This window comes from Lagenorhynchus albirostris, chromosome 12 (assembly GCF_949774975.1).
Source record: "Lagenorhynchus albirostris chromosome 12, mLagAlb1.1, whole genome shotgun sequence".
Classification (NCBI taxonomy): Eukaryota; Metazoa; Chordata; class Mammalia; order Artiodactyla; family Delphinidae; genus Lagenorhynchus; species Lagenorhynchus albirostris.
The window spans coordinates 11539940-11563716 of NC_083106.1; the positions used below are offsets into that span (position 1 = coordinate 11539940).

The window sequence follows — 23777 nt, forward strand, 5'->3', positions numbered from 1 at the left end:
TCATGGGTTCAGAGAGACAAGACGGGAGGTTGATGATGTGGTGGGTGGTGCTGCTGACAGGAGCAGCAAGGGCCAGGTGATGTGGCTGCTGGAAAGGGGACTCACTTCTAAGCTGCTTTATTAGAAACTGTACCCACATCAGACAGGAAGTAACTGAGTGAACTTGACAAATGAGAATTTGTGCAAAGGAAGCCAATTCAACATTGTGAGAGATGGAGATATTTTGGTCCAAAAAAGAACAATTGGGGTGTCATGATAGCTAGATCAACTAGTTTAAGGGTTGAGAGGCAGGAAAGGGAAAACACCTGGTTTGTTTCTCAGGCAGGCAAAAGGCATGAGTTGTCAGAAGACAGATCCCAGTGAGACATGAGGAAAACCTGTCTAATACTTAGCCCTCCCTGCCCCTCTATGGAACAAGGGGCCCTACAATTTCCCGTGGGAAAGTGATTAGTGATCAGGGATGTGAAAGGAGGGAATCTCTGTATGAACTAGGAGGTAGGACTCAATATTTCCTCCTGCTGCTTCCAGCTTAGGTTCTCAATTTTAATTATGTAGAAATTTGTTTATTATGCACTTCTATGAATTATATGACACAATTCTTCTTTGGGTTTAATTGTTACCGTTTAAAATCAGTGTCAAATAAATCCCAAATACAACTAATTATAAAAACAATTAACAATAAGACACTTTAATCGTGGACCGTTTCATATTTATTCTCTTTCTCTCAATTCCCCTTATCTAATTATTTATAAAAGAATCTACCGTGGGCTGAGATACTAACCCTTTCTGATTAATGACCTTTTATTTCTATTCTTCTATTTCCATATATCAATATGTAATAAAGCCTTATTAATTAAGATAACTTGAGGAGAGTTAATTTGAATTGTTAGGAGGTCTGGCATATGGAATATTTTAAAATAAACCCAATTGAACTTTCATGAACACATAGTAAGCCCAAAAGGGGCAACCTCGGGTGCCTTCAACAGACACTCCTTAGGGAATGGTTATGAATAACTTAGAAGCTTCTTAATTAGCATATCTTTGTTCATATGTAAATGTGTGCTTTTGGAATAGTTGAGGTTATTTAATACATTCCATTGACTGAAATATTTTAAACATTCCCTTTACAATTTATTCAATAAATTGTTATTGAACAGCTCCATGTAAGGTTCTGGGATACAGTGGTGGGCAAAGACAGATATGGTCCCTACCTCTGCAGACCTGAGAGTCTAGTGACCAAACAGACACAAATTAAGTCATGCACACACACACACACACACACACACCACCCAAAACAACTATAAAATTACAACTGTGATAAGGACTACAGAGGAGAGATGCATGGTGTTATAAATTATCTAAGAGGGGATTTAACCTAGTCTAAGAAATCCATGAAGACTTCCCCAGAGAAATGATAATTGGGATGAGACCTAATGGAAGGGTAACTATGAACCAAATAAGAAGATAGGAGAGAACTTGGGGCAGAGCATTCCAAGTGACTAGTTGGATTATCATGTGCAAAGGCCCCTTAGCCAAAGAGGGTCCTGTGTACGTTAAGAAACAAAAGAAAAGCCAGTGTGGAGAACTGGCCATGAGAGATGGAGCAGAATCCGGGGTCAGTCCATTTAGGACCAAGTTAAAGACAGTTGCACTTATTCAATGAATATGCATTATCCTTATAAAGAAAAATTTGCTAAGCAAAGACGAAACATCAGTGCAACCCCTGGCCTAATTATCACAGATTTTTGAGTTCGCATAATCTAAAATAATGAGTTTTAGAAATTCCACACAACTGACAAATTATTCCAAAATTATGTTTATTCCAAATGAATGGCTTCCATTAGACTAAAATTATATAAACATACGAAGAGGTGGGAACGGGGAGAATCATATTAGCAAAAGGACACGTAAGCCTTCTAAGCCACCTTGATGATTCTGTTTTTTCCCTCTGAGGGCAGATGGGGAAAAAAAGGAAAAGAAAAGGCATCTTCTACCAATCTTCATGATGCTTGAAGGCAAAACAAACTCTTAAGAACTGTAAAAAAGAGCTGTGCCATAAGGCCGGCCACCACAGCCCTACACTATGTGTGTCCAAATAGGGCATTCTCAAGCACAGAGCCAACTTCCCTGCACACATTTGCTAACACATCCTATACAAAGCACTCGTTTAGGATGGCTTTGTTTTCAAGAGCGGAGTGTTCTGAATGTCAAACGGCACACTTTGTGATTGCAGGCTGGCGGTGGACGGGCCGTTCGGAGCTGCACTGACAGATGTGTTTCACTATCCAGTGAGCATGTGCATTGCCACGGGAATAGGGGTCACTCCCTTTGCCGCTCTTCTGAAATCTATCTGGTACCAATGCTGTGAGTCACAAACCCAGTGGAAGCTGAGCAAGGTATGGAAAATATCATCAGCTTACCCTTCCATGAATTCAAAGGTTCAACATCCTTCTATCTATCATCTGCCGATTCCTGGGGAGGGTTTTAATTAACTATGAGGGATAAACTCAAGGATCCTTAACTATACTTATGTTCTTAAAAATCTCCATTCAGTATTACATTTATGAGAAGGGTTATGTCTAATCTTGTTAAAGATGACAAGACATAAATTTTATTGCTTCATTGCCATTACAGGACATGTAATTGCTCATGTCAGTAAAATATGGACAGGCTGCAAATGGCTATGTGACTGCGCTGCAGTGAGTACTATTAACAGGCAGCCTTAGACTCGAGCTTGATACTGTGGTTGCAAGTGTACTATTCAATATCTTCATCTCATGGACTCGGGGTCTTAACTGAGAAGCAAAAATGCCACAGTTGGGATTCATTTGTCTGCTTGCCTGGTGTTGCCATCCAGCTCCAAATCTCCTTTTTGTCATTTCTTGTATGTTCTCTGACTAGCTGCCTCCATGGTTCCCTTGCTCCCTTTGTGTATCCCATGTTTTAACCCTCTTAGGATCAGCAACAGACACTAGAGCAGCAGGAGAAAGGGAGCCATGCTAACACTAAATGGTGTCAACTCAGGAGGGCCAAGGACATCGGGCAAACTTGGTTCTGGTCCTGGTTCTGCCGCTTCTCTGACTGACACTTTGGCTGCAGTTTCCTCGTCTATCCCAGGAAGATGCTTGATTAAGTCAGCATGTCTATGGGACGTTAGTCATATGAGAAGGTCCACTAAAGAGAATTGTGTAGTGAAATGATTTCAGAAATGCTGTCACAGATCCCCCTTTAGAAGATTCACATCTTCTATTGGCCTATTAAATAAATTCTGCAGAAAAGAAACTCATTCAGTTTCATTTCACCCACCCTTCCCAAGCATATTTAGCCATGGAAACGTTCTTCATCTATCATTCTTTAAGAAATGGCACTTTGCGAAGCACTGGGGCAGGGCCAGAAGGGAAGATCTCTACAGGTGGGGCTTTCTCAACCAAGAAATTAGAGTAAAATTAGCTATCATTTCATGAGTTTCCAAGTGACAGGCGCTATGTTTTTTCATTTTATTTTTATCATCTTCCCAACAACCTTAGAAAGTAGATAGCACAAGCTCTGTTCTCCAAATAAGGACTCTGAAGCTTTAGAGACACTAAAGTCACTTTCTTGGAAATACACTGTTAATGAAGGGCAAAATCAGGGTTCGAACTCAGGTGCATTTGGCTCTCTGGTTTGACATAACCAACACATGGTAGACGTGGCTTCCACCTACTGTATTGTAGGAAGATTGTGGGATTCCTGGTCAGAGAATCTACCTCAGCCTGATTCCACCCTCACTAGAAGCATCACCATGAGTGCATCAGTTCACCTCTCGGAGCTAGGTTTCCTGATATACACGATGGAGAAATAAGAGTCCATATCCATCAGGGAGTTTTAATACCAAATAAGACAAATAAATAATGTAGAAACATTACTGTATAAATGTGTATAAGATTATATTAAATGTGTATAAGATTATAATTAAATTAATTATATCTGCCAAAGATATAAATTACTAGTACTAATACTAATAGCCTAGATTAATCAATCATTGACTACCTAGAAGGCAGGGAGTTAGGCATTTTACACATACTATCTCACATCCTCTTACACGTACTATCTCACATCATCTTTACTTACCACTTTCCCATTTTACAGATGAGAAAACTGAAGCTGGACCACAAAGCTAATAGGAATGATAGAATCATATCATTGAATTGGTATAATACCTCTTTCAGATAAGTAGTATCCTCAGATTACCAGTGAGGAAACAGAAGCACAGAGAGCTAATAAATATCAGAATGAGAGTTTGAACCCGGGTTCTTCTTAAGCTAAATCCCATCTTCTTTCCTTTATACCACAATAAGATTAACCAAGTGTTTTAGTCTGTTCGGGCTGCTATAGCAAAATACCATAGATGGGGTGGTATACCATACATACAACAGAAATGTATTTCTCCTACAGTTCTGGAGGCTGGGAAGTCCAAGATCAATGCACCAGCATCAGGCTTGGTGTCTGATGAGAGCCCACTTCCTGGTTTATGGATGGTCATCTTCTAGCTCTAACTTTCCACTGAAAAAGAGGGCAAGTTTTTTGGACACTGATGGGCACTAATCCAATTCAAGAGGGCTCCACCCTTATGACCTAATCACCTCCCAAACTCCCCACCTCCAAATACCATCACACTGGGGATTAGATTTCAACATATGAATTTGGGGCGGGGGCACAAAGCAAGCAAAACAGACACTGTTTCATACATTTGGACTCCACTGCAAAGCTTTGTTATGGTTTATGTTGATTTCCCCATCTCTGTAAGCTCTTTCCTCTTGCTGTCTACCAAGTGAGACCCACTTATAGCAGCAGCTCATTGCTTCATGGTTCTCACTGTACAAAAGGTCACATTATGCTTCACATGGAGATGGTGATGGAATTGTGTGTCTCACTTTCATTCACTTATTCACTCAATGAGTATTTATGCAGCACCTACTATGTGCCAAGCCCCACTCGTACTGGCTGAAAAGCCTATCACTCTCCTCTCACCAGACTCACACTACCTGACCCTTCTCTCAACATCCATTACCCCTGTGCTGTTCTCCTTTTATATCATTTATCCTTCTTTTTTATTTTAACGTTCACAAAGTACTTTATTTCCCTTAACAGATTCTGAGCTCCTTAAGCGTGGCTTTTCTCGATATCTCCATTATTGGAGAGATGTATATTTATATATGCACACACACTATAAATTTTGAATAAATCAATGAGTGAATAAATGTCCACTTGGCCAAAAGAATTAACAAATGGCTTCTGCACAATTTTCTGTAAAATTCTAGGTTACTAAGATTAATTTTTTTTAATTTAAACAAAAGGCTATTAGTTCAGCAACTTTATAATTAAAATAATACATTCCAATTATTTTATCACAAATAGGAAAATTCTTCTAAGAATCCACAAAATCTTAAAGTCCATATTGGAACCCACAGAATATTAATATCACCTTCTCTCTCACCATTTCAGTGTTATTCCCGGGCTGTTTATGGGCTTTCTCAAAGCTGTTTCAGTGGGAGGGCTAAGGATTTACCACAAAAGTATAAAACAGGGGCTTTGATCTCTAGTCCAAAAAACAGAGATCATAGAATTGGAAATAAAACACACTGTTTTAATGACTTATAAAAATTGGGGGTAATATTGAGACAACCCTCAACTGAAAATAAAGGCAGGAGTTATAGTATATGGGAGAAAAGAAGCTAAAAGCATGAAATCACAAAATTGAAGGGGCTTGACCTTCCAGTTTTGCATAGGACAATACTTACAGTGGGAAGTGATTGGTCCAAAGTCCCTATCTGGCTAGCCACTGATTCAGGACAGGAGCCTGTGTTTCTGGTTTCAAAGCTCTTTTATGAAAGAAGTGAGGTTTCACGCTACAGAAAGTTCAGGCTGAAAATCACACTTGACATCCACTTCCTCAGAATCTGCATGCTTGAGAAAAAGCTTAGGAAATTTCTGTTTTAAAGCAATTCTGTGTTTATTTGAGTACAGCTAACATTAGGCTTATGTAACTAATATTTGTCAGGGCCGCCCACATGCTTTTGAGATATAAATACTACTCCTTCCACTAAACTGTCAGCATCTTTATAATTTTTTAAGTGCGGGAGAGCAAAGCAGTACATTCTTATCTAACAGCATCTTCACAATTATAGATCTGGGCTATAGTTTTCAGAGTGTTCTTTTCTGCAACAAGGAAAGGGGAAAAAACAGCATAGAGGTTCAGAGCTGGAATTTTAAGTTTAAATAGTTAACTGCAATTGGTTCAGATTTTCTCCCTCCTGTGTAAAAGTTGACGTAAAGGCAGTCGTTTTTACGAACAAGGCTTACACTGCAAGTCTAGAGTAAAAAATTTGCACCAAAGTTTTCTTAGTTGTGACCATTGCAAACTACATCTCTTCCTCCTTCTCCTCTGCCACATTATTCTAGAACACTTCTAAGTAAAATGCAAAAGGATATCCAATAGGACTCCTGCATCTTCTTTGGGGTCATATGTAGCACTTTCTGTTTGACGCTAGCGTTTTTCAAATTTTTTCTAGCTATGTGTTATTACTAAAGATAGTGGTGAGGAGCGGCAGAGGAAGAGAGAGAAGTGGTTAGGAGGACACTTCCCAAGAAGGCAAAATAACAATAAAGATAATGATGCCCTGCTGTGAAGAAAATGGGAAAAAGTTGTAATATATTAGAGGGATATTTCCAACCCAAGAGTAAGAGCCACACTTCACTTAGTTGGAGGCAAATGAGAACACAGTGCTCTTTTGGGATGAAGGAAGGGGGTGTGAGCGGCTGGGACATCCCTGTGATACAGTATGGAGGAAGCCGAGGGTTAAAATGCCCCTTGGGGATGAATGTCCCCCCAGCTCCTGCCTAACGGAGATGATTAATTCTACATCACACTCAATTTGTGAAAAGAGCTCTTGAAAAAAGTTAGGACAGTTTGCTTGTGCAAACTGTCAAAATGATGAATGGAAATAGGTGTGTACAAACCAGGGGTGGGGAGGGGGCAGATTGCTGACATAAATGCATTGGCCTCCACATTTTAGTTCCCTAATATCACAGCCGTGCAGTCAGAACCGAGAGGACGGCCAACTGGATGATTTGGTTCATTTTCTTAACTGCATATGTAATCTTCAGATGATAATAAAATAGATTCTAGAAAAACTGAGCTAACCTAATTTCTTCATAAATGGTCTTCCTTCATCAGCTCAATAATACATAACCGTGATAATGAGTATTTATAGTGTGTCCCGCGCAAAATGGCCTTTGGGTTCTTAACCTAATATAATAAACAGATAATTCAAATAAAAAGACAGCATGGGCCAGTGGGAACAAGGCAAAGAGGCCAAGAAAGGCAAAAATCCATACTCTCCTTAAATATATTAATAAAACAAAGGAGGGCCTGCTCTCTTTTCTAATGAATGAAAAATGCATTTAATTTAATCTGTTTTGAGGAATTATTTACTTTCACTTTCCCTCACCCTGCTGCTCTGGCTACTCCTGGAACTGATCATCTCTGGTAGCCGCTGAGAGTGTCCTGATAAATTGAACCAGGGAACATGAGGCCAGCTTGCATCTCCAGGAGACACACGTGCTTCTCACCTTTCACTAGGAAGCCTCAAAAGACTCCAGTCCCCCAGGAGGTCTCCCCATTGCCCTGTGGGGAAGTGACCAGTATTAATATTTTTAATATCTTGGTTTATTAACCACACAAGCCGTACATGACTACAGGGTCCTTGTAAAAGAGTCAAATAAAATACTCAGTCAAAAATCTCAATCAGAACAGACTTGTGGTTGCTGGGGGTGGGGTGGGGTGCGGTGACGAGGGATGGACTGGGAGTTTGGGGTTGGTAGATGCAAACTATTACATTTGGAATGGATAAACAAGGTCCTACTGTAGAGCACAGGGAACTATATTCAATATCCTGAGATAAACCATAATGGAAAAGAATCTGAAAAAGAATGTATATATATGTATGTACAACTGAGTGACTTTGCTGTACAGCAGAAATGAGCACAACTTTGTAAATCAACTATACTTCAATTAAAAAAAGAAAAAAGAATGTGTAAGCATGGCATTACAGAGAGCAAAGTGCACTGTTCTGGGGACCCTTGCAATGAAAGACATCAAGACTTCATTTAGCTGTGTTTTTTTTTAAACCTCATTTCTGTTTAGAAATAAATTGATTTAGCAGCTTGAAAAAAAAACTCCCTTTATTCACCTCCCTTCCCAAATTAACCACTGCCACCACTTGGCCCTCCAGGGTTCTCACCTGAAACGGTTGAGCACATCTTATTCCATTCCTTTCCTGCACTTTTGTGTACACATACGCACCTACACACATATGCAAGGTGTTATTTTATTTTTACATAAATAGGGATGTGGGGATGGGGAAGGAGGGAGAGAAAGAAAGGTGTGCAATTTATGTTTTTGTTTTTCATTCTAACATGGCCTGGCGCTCCTTCAAGTGTCACTGCCTATTTATTGACTTTATTTTATTTAGCGCCTTCAGTGAGTTCTGTAGTATGACTATCTCACAATTGATTTTATCATTCTATTATTAATGAACATTCCAGTTGTCCAACAACTATAATTTGAGCAAACTGAGGCACAATAAACTTTAGGCCCCAGTCAAAGGGCAAAGCAGCAGCATAGCCATGAAATAGTTAACATTAAGGATAATGGCTTTAAACAATAGTCTTAAGGACTCAAAGTGATTGACAAAGGCTGGTCTTAGTATTACAATGGATAATGGGAAAAATAGTTTTATAATTTTATTTCTTTAAAACCAGATGTGGAAGCCATGTTAGGGAAGCTTCTCAAAACTAGTTGCTTCAAAAACTGTTTGCTATTGTCTTCACCCACGATGACCTTGGTAACAGCAACCACAAAATAAAAACCAGGACAATAATAGTTACCATTTATTGAGGAGGTATTATGTTTTCTAAATATCAGTCTCTATCTTTTCAAAGAGAAAAGTTCTCTTTTTAGAAAATATTCATGATTCCCTCCATGGAAAGTCACCATCACCCTCCCTGATTGAAGCTTCTATCAGTTCTGTTACATTGTATAGGGAGCGTGGAATCTTAGCTCAGGCTACTATAACAAAATACCAAGCCTGAGTGGCTTAAAACAACAAACATTTCTCATAGGTCTGGAGGCTGGAAGTCTGAAATCAGGGTGCCAGGATGATTGTGTTCTGGAGAGGACTCTTCCTGACTTGCAGATGGCTACCTTCTTGCTGTGTCTTCACATGACGAGAGAGGGAGCTCTGGTCTCTTCCTCTTCCTATAAGGGCACTAATCCCATCATGGGGGCCCACCCTCATGACCTCATCTAAATCTAACCATCTCTTAAAGGCCCCATTTCCAAATCATCACATTGGCGGTTAAGATTTCAACACACAAATTTAGGGGGGATGCATTCATACCATAACAGTGGGGAACATAGGATGCTGCCCAGGAGGAGGCAAGGTCACAGTGCAATCCCACCGGCCTCCTAGAGGGAGCTGTTGTTCAAGGTCAAGGTCAACCCTGGCACCCAACATGGATCTTAGGGTACCTTTCACTAGTGAATGGGTTCCTCTTTCAGAACTACATCTTTATGACCAATGCTGAGGTTTCGAGACTGGTGCTAGAGATTTTGGTTTCACCTCCTGTCAATAACCACCATCTCTATAGTTCAGGAGTGACGGTGGACACAGACCCCCAAGTAAGGCAAGTGTCCCTCTTTGCTCTCTAATATAAACATGTGGCATTCATTCTGTAAGCTCCTCCAGATGACAGTGAGGTAGTAGCAATATCTCAGCTAACATCTCAGAGCACTTACTGCATCTTTAGACTTTGAGCTAAATGCTTCCATGAAACCTATCCTTTCATCTTCAAAATAATCTCATGGATTATTGTTCTGTGTTTTTGTTTTTGTTCTGGGTTTTTTTTGCCATTTCAATGTGTGATAATCTAGACTCAAATTACATAACTTGCTCCCAGTTACACAGCTTGAAGGTGATGAAGCCAGGAGACTAGGACAGGTTGCAGGACTCCATGCTCACAATGGTTAACTACTATGTTATATTACACCTTCAACCTGCACCCTCATGTGCAATTTCCTTCCTTAGAAAGGAAAAATCCCCTTGGGTGCTCTCAGCGATAGATAGATAGATAGATAGGTAATTTTTGTCCCCATTCCACCCTCAGGAAATTGATTTTGGGTCTAAAGAAATGCAGGTTGTATTTGAGGATGTGTCCCCTGCTGTGTTTGTGGGTACCTATCCAGGCCATGGCACGGGAATGTCTGATGGAAGAGTCTGGTGCTCTGGTAGTAAAATAGATAAGTAGCTTTTCTTATTTCATTTCCTGGAATTGTTTATCCAAAAATAGCATGGGGACATTTCCTACTGGGCCCAGATGACCTGGTCCACACTCTCTTAAAGAGAAGCCCAGGCTGTGGGAAAGGTGGGGATGAGCTGGAGCTGAGACCCAGGCCCCCCCCGAGATTGGCTCTGGCTGAGTTTATCTCGTGGTTCGTGCTAGGAACGATGTGGCAGCGAAGGCCTGTGATAGGCCACATGCATACAGAACTCCCTAACCCCATAACAACGTCCTGGAGCGGTGCCCTGCAACATCTGGGGATCCATCAGATCTACAAAAATGTGTGGGCTGAGTCCTGTAAAAGAAAACTTCATTACTACAGAAGTTCAGAACTTTCATCATTTTACTGAGGATGACTTTCTGTGTAACAAAACCTTTTAAAGTTACCTGAGGTATTTTAGGCCTCTGTTATCTACTATAGATTTCTGAAGGCCATGCTTTATACAGGTAACCGATTTTAGGTTGGTTTTATTTTTGGAGACTGAGGCGGGGCAAGAGTTGGGAAGCACAGATCACAGACGTGTAGCCTATTGTTTGGGACGTTTGTTCTACCATTGACCAGACCCTTCCTACTGGAGGAAACACAGAGGTGGGGAGCCTCTGTCCCTTCACAGTGAGCGTCCCTCACTATTAGAAAGATGAAAGGGAGTCAAAGTAAATGTGCTTTTTCCTCTCTTCAAAGTCCATTTTCTTTTCTTTCTGCCCGAGGCACTTCACCGGAGCCCATTCAGTGCCCCTCCATTGCCTCTTGCACCAAAGCTGCCCAGTGTCACCTGTGAGTCAGTTACAGAGGGAAAAACACACAAAGCCATTACAAGGAAGCAGAACGTATAAAAGGCTTGGCGAACCCTCAGAACACTGACACACAGCTAAGCCACAGGAAAGTAAGGACAGGAATGATTTCTGTTTGAAAGAATAAGGGTCAGTAAGTGGAGGAAAGCTAAGATGTGACTGTTTTTCAAGTAAGGGTGATTGGGACTGGATTTGAAATTGACAGGTTTAAAAAAAACAACGATTTTTTGGTTTGTTGTTTCAGATGAATGTATTTTTAGCATGTTTCTTAAAGAGTGAAAATAATAGAAAATAAGTCAGTGTTGTTTGTTCTATACCAAATGCACCGTTAATATTCTTAGATCAAACAAGCTACTAGGGGCAGGAACGAGGGGAGGAGCATAGGTGAGAAGGGCATTAAATTCAGTTAGTTGGTTTTGATTTCCACAGGGAGCAAAGCGAGTTAAAGGCAGGGCTGAGGTTTTGAAAGAGTAATTTAAATGAGGCACTATACAAGGTGGAAAGAAAGAGGATAGCAGTACTCATCACCTACATAGCATATAAAATCAGCCTCTGGCCTCCATTCTTCCTTCCTTCCCCTACCCCTCCCCGAGTCACCGCCCAGTCTATAAAAATGCTGCCAGAATGGTCGGGCCCAGGATCCTTCCTCAGATGACGTCATTCCCCTGCTGGGCACCCTGCAGTGTCTCCCCACCTCACTCAGAGTAAAAGTCAGGACGGCCTCACAGCCCCCGTCTGCACCTCTCCGCCTTCCCCTCAGACCTCACCTCTCGCTGCCCACCCCCCACCCCACACTCCACTCCACCAGCTCCTGGCTCCCCTCTGACAGCTCCCACCCCGGGCCTCTCCCCTAACCATTCAATTCTCTCCATGTCTTGGCTTCAATGTCCTCTTTCCTTGTCCATTTGACTTAATATTGCAGGACTTTCCAGCCTGCCTTTTTTTTTTTTTCAGAGTACCAATCACCCTCTGACATAGTCTATATTTTAGTTGTTAATTTATCATCTTTCTTCTCCCTCTAAAATGCAGACGCCATGAAGACAGGGAATTTTTGTCTCCTTTGTTTGCTCTTCGAGCTCCAGAGCTGAAAACAGTCTTGACATGGAGTGAGGATTCAGAATGTTCAGTACATTCAATTCAATTCTTTGAATCAACAAGGATGAACACGATTGTCAGGAGGGCCCCACTGACTCAGTTTTACAGCTGAGAAGAAGCTCCTTTTGGGGTAGGGGAGCTAAAATACCTGGGGATTATTAGTAGTCCTGAGATTAATATTCCAAGAACCCTTCCACGCAGCAACTGTCCAACAAATATGTAGGCTCTAAGCTTTTGTTCTTCTTGAGTATTAATTTCATAAATTCCTGCACAAACCTGGAGAGAATAGGCAAGATACTTAGCCTGGAAACACGTTCTGTGATTTCTTTTTCCTCATGAATATGATCTGTTAATTAAATCTCGCCTGTAAATTTCATTATATGATGATGGTGAGCTTGCAGCCTCGCGGGGGAGGGGAGGGTGAGAACACTGGCTATTGGAGACGATATTTCCTGGTGGAGATCAAGGCCAGCCCCCTCCTCTATCCTGTTAATCAGCATCTCTTTTGGGAGGGGGTGCAGGAAAGAGCAGTGGGCAGTAGGGGGTAGGAGTGTGAGAAAAAGAGGAGAATTAATAGACCTATCTCCCGTGGTTTCTTCTAGATACAATTATCTGAAACTCAAAGCACAAAATCTAAGCCTTTATTTTAGCAAAGCCAAACTACTTCTCATCACATGCCATTTGCTAAACACAGAGAGTTTAAAAAAAAAAAAAAAAGAAAAGAAAAAAAGAAATGTTCCTCAGTGTAATTTCATTATAGCAGTTGACACACAACCTCTGCCACCACCCACCAGCTTCCTTGGACACTGATATGTCTGGCTGATGGGAAACTTCTGGCCTGTGTGGCTTGATTCTGCAATTACCATAATCTCCACCCTCCGGAGGGCATGGCTGGTGAAGTGGATTAGTGAACAAGCCTTTGGGTCTCTGGAGACGGTTCAAATCCAGAGCTTAGGTCATAAGTGAAGATGAAGGGCGTTGGTCTAACAGTTTATCCCCCTTTGGGAAGAGTGAAAGGCACAGCTAGTTATGATTATTAACCTCATTCAGAAGAAGCACAGCCAGGAATGGGGTAAATTGATCCTCATCCAGTGAAACTGGCAACAGCCCACAGGCTCCTGACTCTGAATTCATTCTGGGCCTTTTCAAACACAATGTGAATTTTTTCAAAAGAAATCACAGTGTGACTATTTGTTCGCTGGCAGAGGGAAGCGTGTTATTTTGCAGAAGTGCCCATTTGGGCTCAAATAATTTAGTGGAGATAAAGTAGTCTGCGATTATCAGCACATTATGAAAAGAGGGACAGATCTGTTTTCTTGCCTTCTCTCTTAACAGGTGTACTTCTACTGGATCTGCCGAGATCCAGGAGCCTTTGAGTGGTTTGCTGATCTCTTACTCTCGCTGGAAACAAGGATGAGTGAGCAAGGGAAAACTCACTTCCTGAGTTATCATATATTTCTTACTGGCTGGGATGAAAATCAGGTATAGATAAGACTTTGAGAATGAGCAATACTATCTAACTTGTGTCATGATAGAGCAAAGAGAAGAGGAATAATTTCAATAATGAGCTACACGGTTATCTAGCAGCATGAAAGTATTGTTTTTATGTTCTTTAAAAGAAAAAGAATAAAATAAAACCAGATTAGAAAGAGCTATTCAATTGTAGCAATAAAAGCTACAGTTGGGCTTCCCTGGTGGCGCAGTGGTTGAGAGTCCGCCTGCCGATGCAGGGGACACGGGGTCGTGCCCCGGTCCGGGAAGATCCCACATGCCGCGGAGCGGCTGGGCCCGTGAGCCATGGCCGCTGAGCCTGCGCGTCTGGAGCCTGTGCTCCGCAACGGGACAGGCCACAGCAGTGAGAGGCCTGCGTACCGCAAAAAAAAAAAAAAAAAAAAAAAAAAGCTACAGTTAATTTGCTGAGGAATAGAAAAGAAGATTGGAAAAAGAGGTTGGTTAAAGGGAGAAAACCCCAAGTTTGGAAATCCAAGAGAAATTATGTCATTAAAAGTTGCATTTGGGGCTTCCCTGGTGGCGCAGTGGTTGAGAATCCGCCTGCCAATGCAGCGGACACGTGTTTGAGCCCTGGTCCAGGAAGATCCCACATGCCACGGAGCAATTAAGCCCGTGTGCCACAGCTACTGAGCCTGTGCTCTAGAGCCTGTGAGCCACAACTACTGAGCTTGTGTGCCACAGCTACTGAGTCCGCATGCCTAGAGCCCGTGCTCTGCAACAAGAGAAGCCACCACAATGAGAAGCCCGCACACTGCAATGAAGAGTAGCCCCCGCTCACTGCAACTGAGAAAGCCCACACCCTGCAACGAAAACCCAATGCAGCCAAAAATAAAAAATAAATAAAATAAATAAATTTTTTTTAAAAGCTGCATTTGAAATTTAGTAACATCAAGCAAACATTATGGATTGGCTATATTGTCTCGTTGAGCTCCGAATTGGTTCTAATTCTATGTTTTGAGCTGTTCAGAGTTAAACAGAAAAAGCTGACAGGTGTTGACGTTCAGCATTTTGTATTGTAAACCATGTGAGTTCCTACAGAAAATAATTATTATGAATACATGATTTATCTAGAGATTTATTTTTCTTAAGGCATTCTTAGAAAGTGTGTGCACGTATGTTTATTCACCTAAGATCAAAATGATCTGTTGGGACAGGTGTTCTGCTGTGTCCATTAATATGTATTAATGACATATTAAGGTTGAGTTTACCAAAAATAATGCATATCAAAATATTGCACTATGGTACTATTTCAGTGTTGATAGTATTGAATGATAACTATTACATTTCCAATCTTTTTTAACTCCTCAAATATGGAAGTTAACAATGAAGTGATTACTAGGTTATGACATTTATGTCCTAATCAGCACTTCTGTGACAGCTACTATAGATATTTAAGGAAAGTGTGTTTGAACCAGAGATTTGCATTAGTTACTAAATTTACAAATGAATGCACTCCTGAGAGCCTCTCTCTCTCTCTCTCTCTCTCACACACACACACACACACACACACACACACACACACAAATTGGCCCTATAGAACATCACTGTAATTTGACTCTGTGCTTCTGCAAATGAATAAGACTTGCTTGAAATTCAGTAGCTAAACAATTTTTTAGGGTCTTATTTGCAGTCAGCCTTACATATTTATTCCTCTGGGATACTCTGAAATAGAGGTTTCCTGGGAATTAGGCTTGAAACATCTTCATGAATTAAATAGTATTAATTATATTTTCCAAACAAATACTTTTCTCATATTCAATGGGATTTTTGACTAATGATCCACTTGGTGAAGTACAAACAAGCCTTTGTCTTCTGCTTTCTGGTCCTGTGCTGGCTCTTCTGCTTCTAAAGTGAATCGATCCTGAGTGTTCACTTAAGCAACCCCAGTCACTTGGAAGTTGCAAGACCGAGGCTCTGTTTGATTTTGTGACAACACAGCTCTACCCCATCCCATCCCTGCCACTTCCAAAAGTACGCTGTTAAGAGATAGTTTTCTTCTGAATACGAGCAAATTAAAATAGACATGTTCTTAAATTTTTGCCATGACATGTTGGAAATTCTTGAGATGCTTAAATTTCAGGACAAAATAATTGGTACATGCTGTCAGTCAGGAATCAAGAGGCTGTTTTAGAAACAGCCAATTGCTAAACTGAATTCAACAACCTCAAAGTGGCAGAATGACAAGAACAGAAGGGACAGATGGAAAAGGGCAAATTATTATTATTATGAAGGGCAAATCAACAGGGTTTGGAGAATTAATTGAACACTGGACTGAGAAATATGGAGCAAACATAATTCCAAATGTTTGAACATCAGTGATTGGTAGCTGGAAGGTACCATGGGCGGAAGTGGGAAAAACTCTTTTTTCTACTGAATAATGCCCAAACTTCTTAGCAGATATTTCCAGGCCCCTCCTGACCTGACGGCAAAACCCACTTGTTCTATAGAATTCCCATCATTTTCCCCTGGCACCAGAGCCACCAAACAATACATGTTCTCCAATCACACCAAGGACTTTCTTAATTCCATCTCCCCTCATCCTGTTTCCTTTCCCTGACATGTCACTCAGTGCCCTCTGTCCCACCTGCTGCACTACTGCATGGAATCATCCTTTCAAGACCAGTCCCCACTAAGGCCTTGCCCAGTTCTCTTAGTCAAAATTACTTGGGGCTTCACCAGAGTAACATGCTTCCTTCTCCAGAGCACTTCGCTTCTGTCTCTGGTAAAGAAGGGTGGTGGTCTGAATCAGGGCATAGAAATTGTGCACATGGTCTGCCTCTCCCTCCAATGACCAGTGCCTCACAGAGCAGAGACCTTCTGTCTGTCTTCTTTGTACCATTCGATTCATAGCACTCTGCCTGCCTATGGAAATCACTTAACAGTTGTACGTGGAAGTAACTTGAAGTCACAAATTATTTGGAAAGTGAGATGATTCATTTTTAGCTATGATGGTCAATTTGAAGGAACAGAAAGAATTCTACATAAAAATATGTTTGGGGAGTTTGAGATGCAGAATTCTACTCAAGCAGGAAGAGGAAGGCTTGGGAGAGAAAGTTTGAATTCATCTTTGTAGATTATGCTAATTGGATCGTGAAAATGGAAGCTCTTTGGGGAGTAGTGGTCCGAAAGAGATGCAGAGAGCTGAGCTAGAGACTGAGAAGGCAGCTACATATCAAGACAGGAGAATATGATAAGAAAATAACAACTACTGTTTCTTTCTTGAATCAGAGAGAAATAGAAGAACTAGGATTTTGTAATGCAAATAGAATCAAGAAGAAGCAATGTTCAACCACATGGTGGAGAAGCCAAGGAAAATAAGGCCTGAGTTGGTCATTAGATTTGGCACTTAGTCAAAAGGGAGTCAACTGTCTCTGCCTTCTTATTCTGCCCACTGCTGGAACCAGCTTCCTCTAGAGCACCAATCCATCCTACTGTTAAGCAAAAGCCTGTGGAGATGCAACACTGCCATTCTAATCCGGAGGCCGATACAACTCTGACCCTGAGTTCCAGTTCTGATAATGCGGCTTCCGCCAGTTTTCAAGGCTCTGTCCTCAACTACCACCTCCGTTCTTATCCCTGAACTCTTGTCTCATATTTCGTGCTTTGAAAAACTTGCCTAAGAAGGGGGTCCTGCCCCACTCTTGCCAGTTTTCCCTCTCTTGCCTGGGGTCCTCTTCCCAAATTCAGTTCCTGTAGTTGCCCTGCTACCTAGGCTCAGACTTGCCTGGTGCCAACTTCCTGCAGCCTGGATATCTGAGACTCCACCAAAGTCTGCCACCGTCTACTGCCTGTTAGGGTGCAGCCTCCCTACCCCTGGCTGCTTTCCTAGACTGATGTGAAGGCCAGCCGGGGAAGCCAGTCTTGCAGCAGGATCGTGGGGTAAGAGTTGGGCCAGCAGGGTTGTTACCCATACTGCTCAGAGGATGTAAGCAAATGAAGCACCAAAGGGTAAAAACCCATGAGCTCAAGAGCTGTGGCGGGATCTGAGCAGAGCAGACACATATCCCAGGAGGTAAGAAGCAAGAATCCTTCTTACCTACCAGAGTTCAGCGTGGGCTGAACCAAATCATAGCAACTTAAAAAATCATCACTAGGCATGGCTATTCCCCAGACTCTTATTTATCGACCACTTGATGCCTGGGTGCTTTCGTGTAATTTGAAGGCAAGCCGTTGGCCACAGAGCTCCAGCCATGCCCCTTGCTAGTTCTGGCCACCTCTCTGCCTGCCAGACTCAGCATCCTCCCAGCACTTGAACCTGGACACAGACCGTTTCACTCCAGTAGGCAGATCTCACCGTAAAATCCAGCTTCACCCTGGGCTTTTTCTATCACTTTAATCTGTCAGGGCCCTTCTCACATCCCCAGGATTTACTGTGAAGTGAATGGGGACAGAGCTAGAGATTACTTTTTGAGAAATTTGGCAGAAAAAAAAAAAAAGGAAGTAGCTTAGTGCTTGCTTTCCTTTACCCCTTTTTACCGTATTACTCTCATCCTTTCAAGAAAAATCTTCTTTCCAGGCTCACGTTTCTGCACATCAACCACATAGAAAGCACTTTGTTTCAATAGTGCCCAAGGTAGACTACAAAGAATTTCCTATAAAAAGTTGTGTATTAAATCTACAAATGAGCACAATTACTTCATCCTTCATTTATTAGAGGTTCCTTTTCTTTTCCCTCTAAATGTCATCTGATACCACAATTTTTACTTTAGGCCTTTCACATAGCTTTACACTGGGATGAAAATACTGACGTGATTACGGGATTAAGGCAGAAAACCTTCTATGGAAGACCGAACTGGAATCATGAGTTCCGGCAGGTAGCCTACAGTCACCCCAGGTAAGGCAGCTCTCTCTCCTCTGCCTGTTGCGAGCCTCCGTGGAGAGACAATGCCTCCATTGCTGCTGGAATGGAAAGCTCTCGGGCACAAACTGGTTAATCTGCAGCAGTGGGCATCTTGTTTAGAGATAAAACATCCACCTTAGAAAAGGTGGTCATGGGATGTTTCAGGAACTACAAACCTCTGCTTAAGCAGATTACAACATCTGACAATTATCAATTCCATTGAAATTTTTCACACTTAAACCCAATCGAAGATGGTATTTCTTTTTTCTTAAATTTTATTGAAGTAGAGTTGATTTACAATGTTGTGTTAATTTCTGCTGTACAGCAAAGTGTCTCAGTTATACGTATATATATTCTTTTTTATATTCTTTTCCATTATGGTTTATTACAGGATATTGAACATAGTTCCCTGTGCTGTACAGTAGGACCTTGTTGTTTATCCATCCTACGTATAGGAGTTTGCATCTGCTCATCCCAAACTCCCAGTCCTTCCGTTCCCCACCCTCCCTCCCCCTTGACAACCACACATCTGTTCTCTATGTCTGTGAGTCTGTTTCTGTTTCATAGATACGTTCATCTGTGTTGTATTTTAGATTCCACGTATAAGTGATATCATATGGTATTTGTCTTTCTCTTTCTGACTTACTTCGCTTAGTATGATCAGGTCCAGAAGATGGTATTTCTTTTTCTTTTTGTTTTTTTTAATTAATTTATTTATTTTTGGCTGTGTTGGGTCTTCATTGTTGCACACGGGCTTTCTCTAGTTGCGGGTACTCGGGGCTACTGTTCGTTGCAGTGCGCGGCCTTCTTATTGCAGTGGCTTCTCTTGTTGTGGAGCACAGGCTCTAGGCACGCGGGCTCAGTAGTTGTGGCTTGTGGGCTCTAGAGCACAGGCTCAGTAGTTGTGGCACACAGGCTTAGTTGCTCCATAGCATGTGAGATCTTCCCGGACCAGCAATCAAACCCATGTCCCCTGCACTGGCAGGTGGATTCTTAACCACTCTGCCACCAGGGAAGCCCAAGATGTTATTTCTTAAACTCCCTATGCCTTCAAGAAATCTTGGGTGAGCACAGTTGACCTCTAATTACTCAACTGGAGAACTCACTTATGCCAGACTGTAAACTGTATCTAGCATATCTAGCAAAGCAGACAAAACTACTCTACAACCAAGCAGGGATTTGGGGTGGTAGTAGGGACCCAGGAACTGGAGTCCTAGTGCCTGTATAAATCCTACCTCTGCCGTTACCACCAATTTACCATGAACAGGTTATTTAACCTGGCACTGACTTAGTCCCCGTCTCCGTAAACTGCAAATAATAAAACTGTTTACCTCCTAGGCTTCTGTGAGGATTAAATGTGAGAATACTTATAAAGTGCCTAAAACAGTGCTTTGAGTTCAGTAAATGTTAGCTGCTATCATTAATATTATTATTTTAATTATTACTATTATTATCATTATATGTAGAGGAAGAAGAGCATTTGCTCTGGGACTATAAGGCAGGAGTGAAGGCTGATTCTAGAAGATTCTAGAAGATACTGGCTATGTGACCTTAGACAAGGCCTCATTATAAAACATGAATGATTCTATGCATCCACAGTGTTATTTTCATATTTTAAAGGTGCATAGTATGTTGAAGAGCTTCGTAAAGGGCCAAGCACTAATATAAATAGTTGTTGTTATTATATATCGCCTAAATCAGTCTTTGTTTTGAACCCAATCATCTAAAAATCTTGAAAGTACCCTGTCCTAATATGGTCTTTGTTTAAAGAATAGTTTCCACATTTGAGGAAAGTCCTGGAGGGAGCAAGGGAGTGTGCCACATGAACAACTGGGAAAGAGCAAAAGGGCAGCACGTGCCAAGGCCCTGAGGCAGGATACACTGTTCCTGGCATGATCCAAGAGACCAGTGAGGTTGCGGAACACAGCGGTTGAATGAAAGAGTAGCAGGAGAAGGCATTTAGGAGAGACAACTAGGGTCATTTTATTTGGATTTTACTCTGAGAGGGGAAGCTACTTGAAGGATTGAGCAGAAGAGTGAAATAATCCATCCATTTTATGTTTAATTGGATCCCTCTGGCTGCTATAAGAGACGAGATTGTAAGGGGCCTTGGATGGAAATGGAGAGGCCAGTGAGGAGGTGGCCTGGATGGGGGGGCCACAGTGGAGGTACTGAGAAGCCTTTGGATTCTGGATATTTCTTGAAGGTAGAGCCAGCATGACTTGCTAATGGGTTGGATAGGAAACATGGCCCAAGCTAGAATGGAGTTCCCAACAGCCGAGATGAGGACAGCTGTAAGGAGCGGTTGGCAGGCATGGGATGTCAGGAGTCCAGTTTCTCAACATGTTTAGCTTTAAGTTGCCTGTTATACATCCAGGCAGGGATGTTGAGTAGGCAGATGAATATGAGTCAGGAGTTCACGGGAGAAGTTCAGATTGGAGATACATGCTTGGAAGGTGTGAGCATATAAATTGTGTTTGGGGCCATGAAACTAGATGAGATGGAGAAAGAAGCAAATATAGATTGATGAGAGTTCCAAAAACCACAGTATTTGGAGGATAGGGAATTATATTGTCTATTTGCAGGTTATGGAGTTCAATATATATTATTCATCACTATTTTATTTAATCATGTTGTTTAGGTCTTCTGTAGAACCTATTTTCTATCCATTTAATCGGTATTGAACCAGTAACAGTAAAACAAAAATCTAAGGTATTTCTGACTAATTTCTCATTCCCTGTGATTTCCCTGTTGTCTTCACATCTTTCCCCCCAGTTCTGGCATTGATGCTTTGTGGCCTTCCTTCACAGAGGTTATTGCTTCATTAAACTTTTTGTAGTTCCCTAGCATTTTTCTGCTCTCTGGAATACTTTTCTGGTGAATATTATTCCTCTTTTGGTCAATTTGGATGCTGTTTTATACTTTTTCTTATATTCTCTTTGTGCGAGAACTATTCTACTTTTTAAAAAAAAAATTAATTGTCACTGAATCTGTTAGACTTCCCTGGACCAGCTATTTGAAGGAGGTTTGGTGAGGAGGGAGGTGTGCAGGAGGGACCAGATGGCTGCCCAAGGTTCATAACCTATCCAATTCCAATGGCTTCCTTTGTGTGAATTCACTCTGACCTAAACTGTCGTGCGCTGTGAGGCCCCCAGCCAACCCTTCTGCACCCTGTGCCCAGGCAGCCATTGGGAGAAACCCTGGACCCCACACAGTGTTCACTGCGGACACTCTGAACCCCTGACCACACCATGCCAGTGTCAGCCCGGGGAAGAGACAGAAGGAGTGCTTGTGGGGACTTACTCCTGGTCTTGAATTGTCCTGAGAATAAAAGACTTCCAAAGGGAAAAGCCAAGAAAAGCTTAATCTTTGGCTTCAGGATTAAGGGAAGGAACGAGTGGACCAGCTGCACTACCTCTTCCTCACCTCGGGCTCAGCTTCAGATGCCCTGTAAGGCTGGCCAAGCCCCGTGAAGGTGGCCTTGGGACTCTGCAGGCACCACTCCTGAAACCCAGCTGCTTCATTTCACCTCTTGCCTTGACTCTTGCTGACATTTGGTCTAGAATCCAATTCTCGCCCTCCATCCGTCCAGATGTGGTGCTTTGAACCCATCCCGGCTTCTGGAGCCTCAGAATCCAGTTCCTCTGTGCTCCTTACTCAACACCCAGTCCTGGCTCCTAGACTCCCAGCCTCCTCTGAGCCCTGAAAGTCACCCTTCATCTCACACCCATCCAGTACTTCTCGTCCAGAGGCAGAGACTGGATTATTATATCTGCAGTTTCCTTTAAAAATTATAGGTCGAAAACTAACAAAATGTTACAAGCTTCTATGTTACAATCACATTGGTATTTTCTCCTTTTGGAAAAAAAAATCTATTCATCTGATAAATGTTTTACACTCAGTTTTCAATTATCATGGGGTGAATGTTCCCACGTTGCAGGCTTTTGACACGGACACATAGATCTTGGTTTTTAAGTTTTTATAGATGAGACTGCTCTTTGCGATGATTGTCCCTCATTGACTCCTCACATTTGTATTTGTGTTACACATGAAGTTTGCAGCCCAGTGGGAAGGCCTTTCAGATCAAACCATTTAACTACCTCCCTCCCCTCAGAAAGGTGTGAACCAGAAACACAGCATCAAGAGACCAAGAGTGGAACTGAGTTTGCACACACACTGTCTCCAAAATTATATTGCATCATGCTGAAAAGTGAGTCTGCCTGATTTTGCAGGGAGTGATGAGTACAGAAGAGTTTGAAGGTGGGAAAACTATATAGCTCTCACTTTTCTCGTTGCCCTTGTGGGGAGTGTGTTCATTCCTTTTCAAAAGCCATAATCAAAGTGTAGTACATACGTGTACCTAAAGCCCAGCTGAATCTTTCAGCACAGCTGAAAACTTGTGGAATCTCTCTCTTCCTAATGGATGACTTCATCTCTTCCAGAGTAGAAGGAGGCCCCAGGATTTGGATGTCACTGAATTAAGCCTCTATATCATACCCCCTAGCCCCAAATTCTAAAAATAGTGTATTTGTAATAGATTTAGACTCTAGAACACTGCAACTTGTTATATAGCTTCAACTTTCAATGTAACTAATATCAGACATGTGTAGGCAAAGATCAATTATCATTTTATCCATGGAATGCCAGATCCCTGGGAAGAGACAAGTCACCAGTAAAACACGTAGCACTACTCTTCCAAAAGACCTTTTAAATGTCCTCCTTAAAATTTTGTTTTCTGCTGTGTAAAGAAGATTTATGTTTAATGAAGCTTTTAATGAAGAAATCTCAGAAAGAGAATGCCAATAGAATCTAATTTTTTAAAAAGAAAATCTAATATTGAGAAGTATTTCAATATCCTGGCCTTTGTCCAGATATAAATAAAACACACAATTCAATTATTGTTCTGCACAAAGGACAAGGTCACATTAATTTTCCTCAAGATGGTTATTAAAGAGATAAACGGTATGTTTTCCCCTGATTATGTCAAGGAGATGTTTGTTCCCTCCCAAGCCTTCTTGGCTACTCTTATAAGACAGGTCTGTCCTGTCATTAGCTCAGATCTTTTGGCAAAGATGGGCCATAAAGAATTGGTGTATTTGTTCGTGGCCTCAGAAAAGGTTCTTTGTTCTTGAGGGTCTTTGAAATAGGCTCTCAACCA

General features: G+C 41.7%; 1 protein-coding gene across 1 annotated transcript in view; it reads left to right on the forward strand.

The window, feature by feature from the left end:
* The window catches only part of NOX3 (NADPH oxidase 3), a 57836-nt gene that overhangs the window by 28261 nt on the left and 5798 nt on the right, over positions 1–23777 (forward strand). The window contains exons 10-12 of the mRNA XM_060167712.1: positions 2234–2396; positions 13603–13749; positions 18489–18613. Of these exons, the coding sequence (XP_060023695.1) occupies positions 2234–2396; positions 13603–13749; positions 18489–18613 (435 nt within the window). The remainder of the gene's footprint in view (positions 1–2233; positions 2397–13602; positions 13750–18488; positions 18614–23777) is intronic.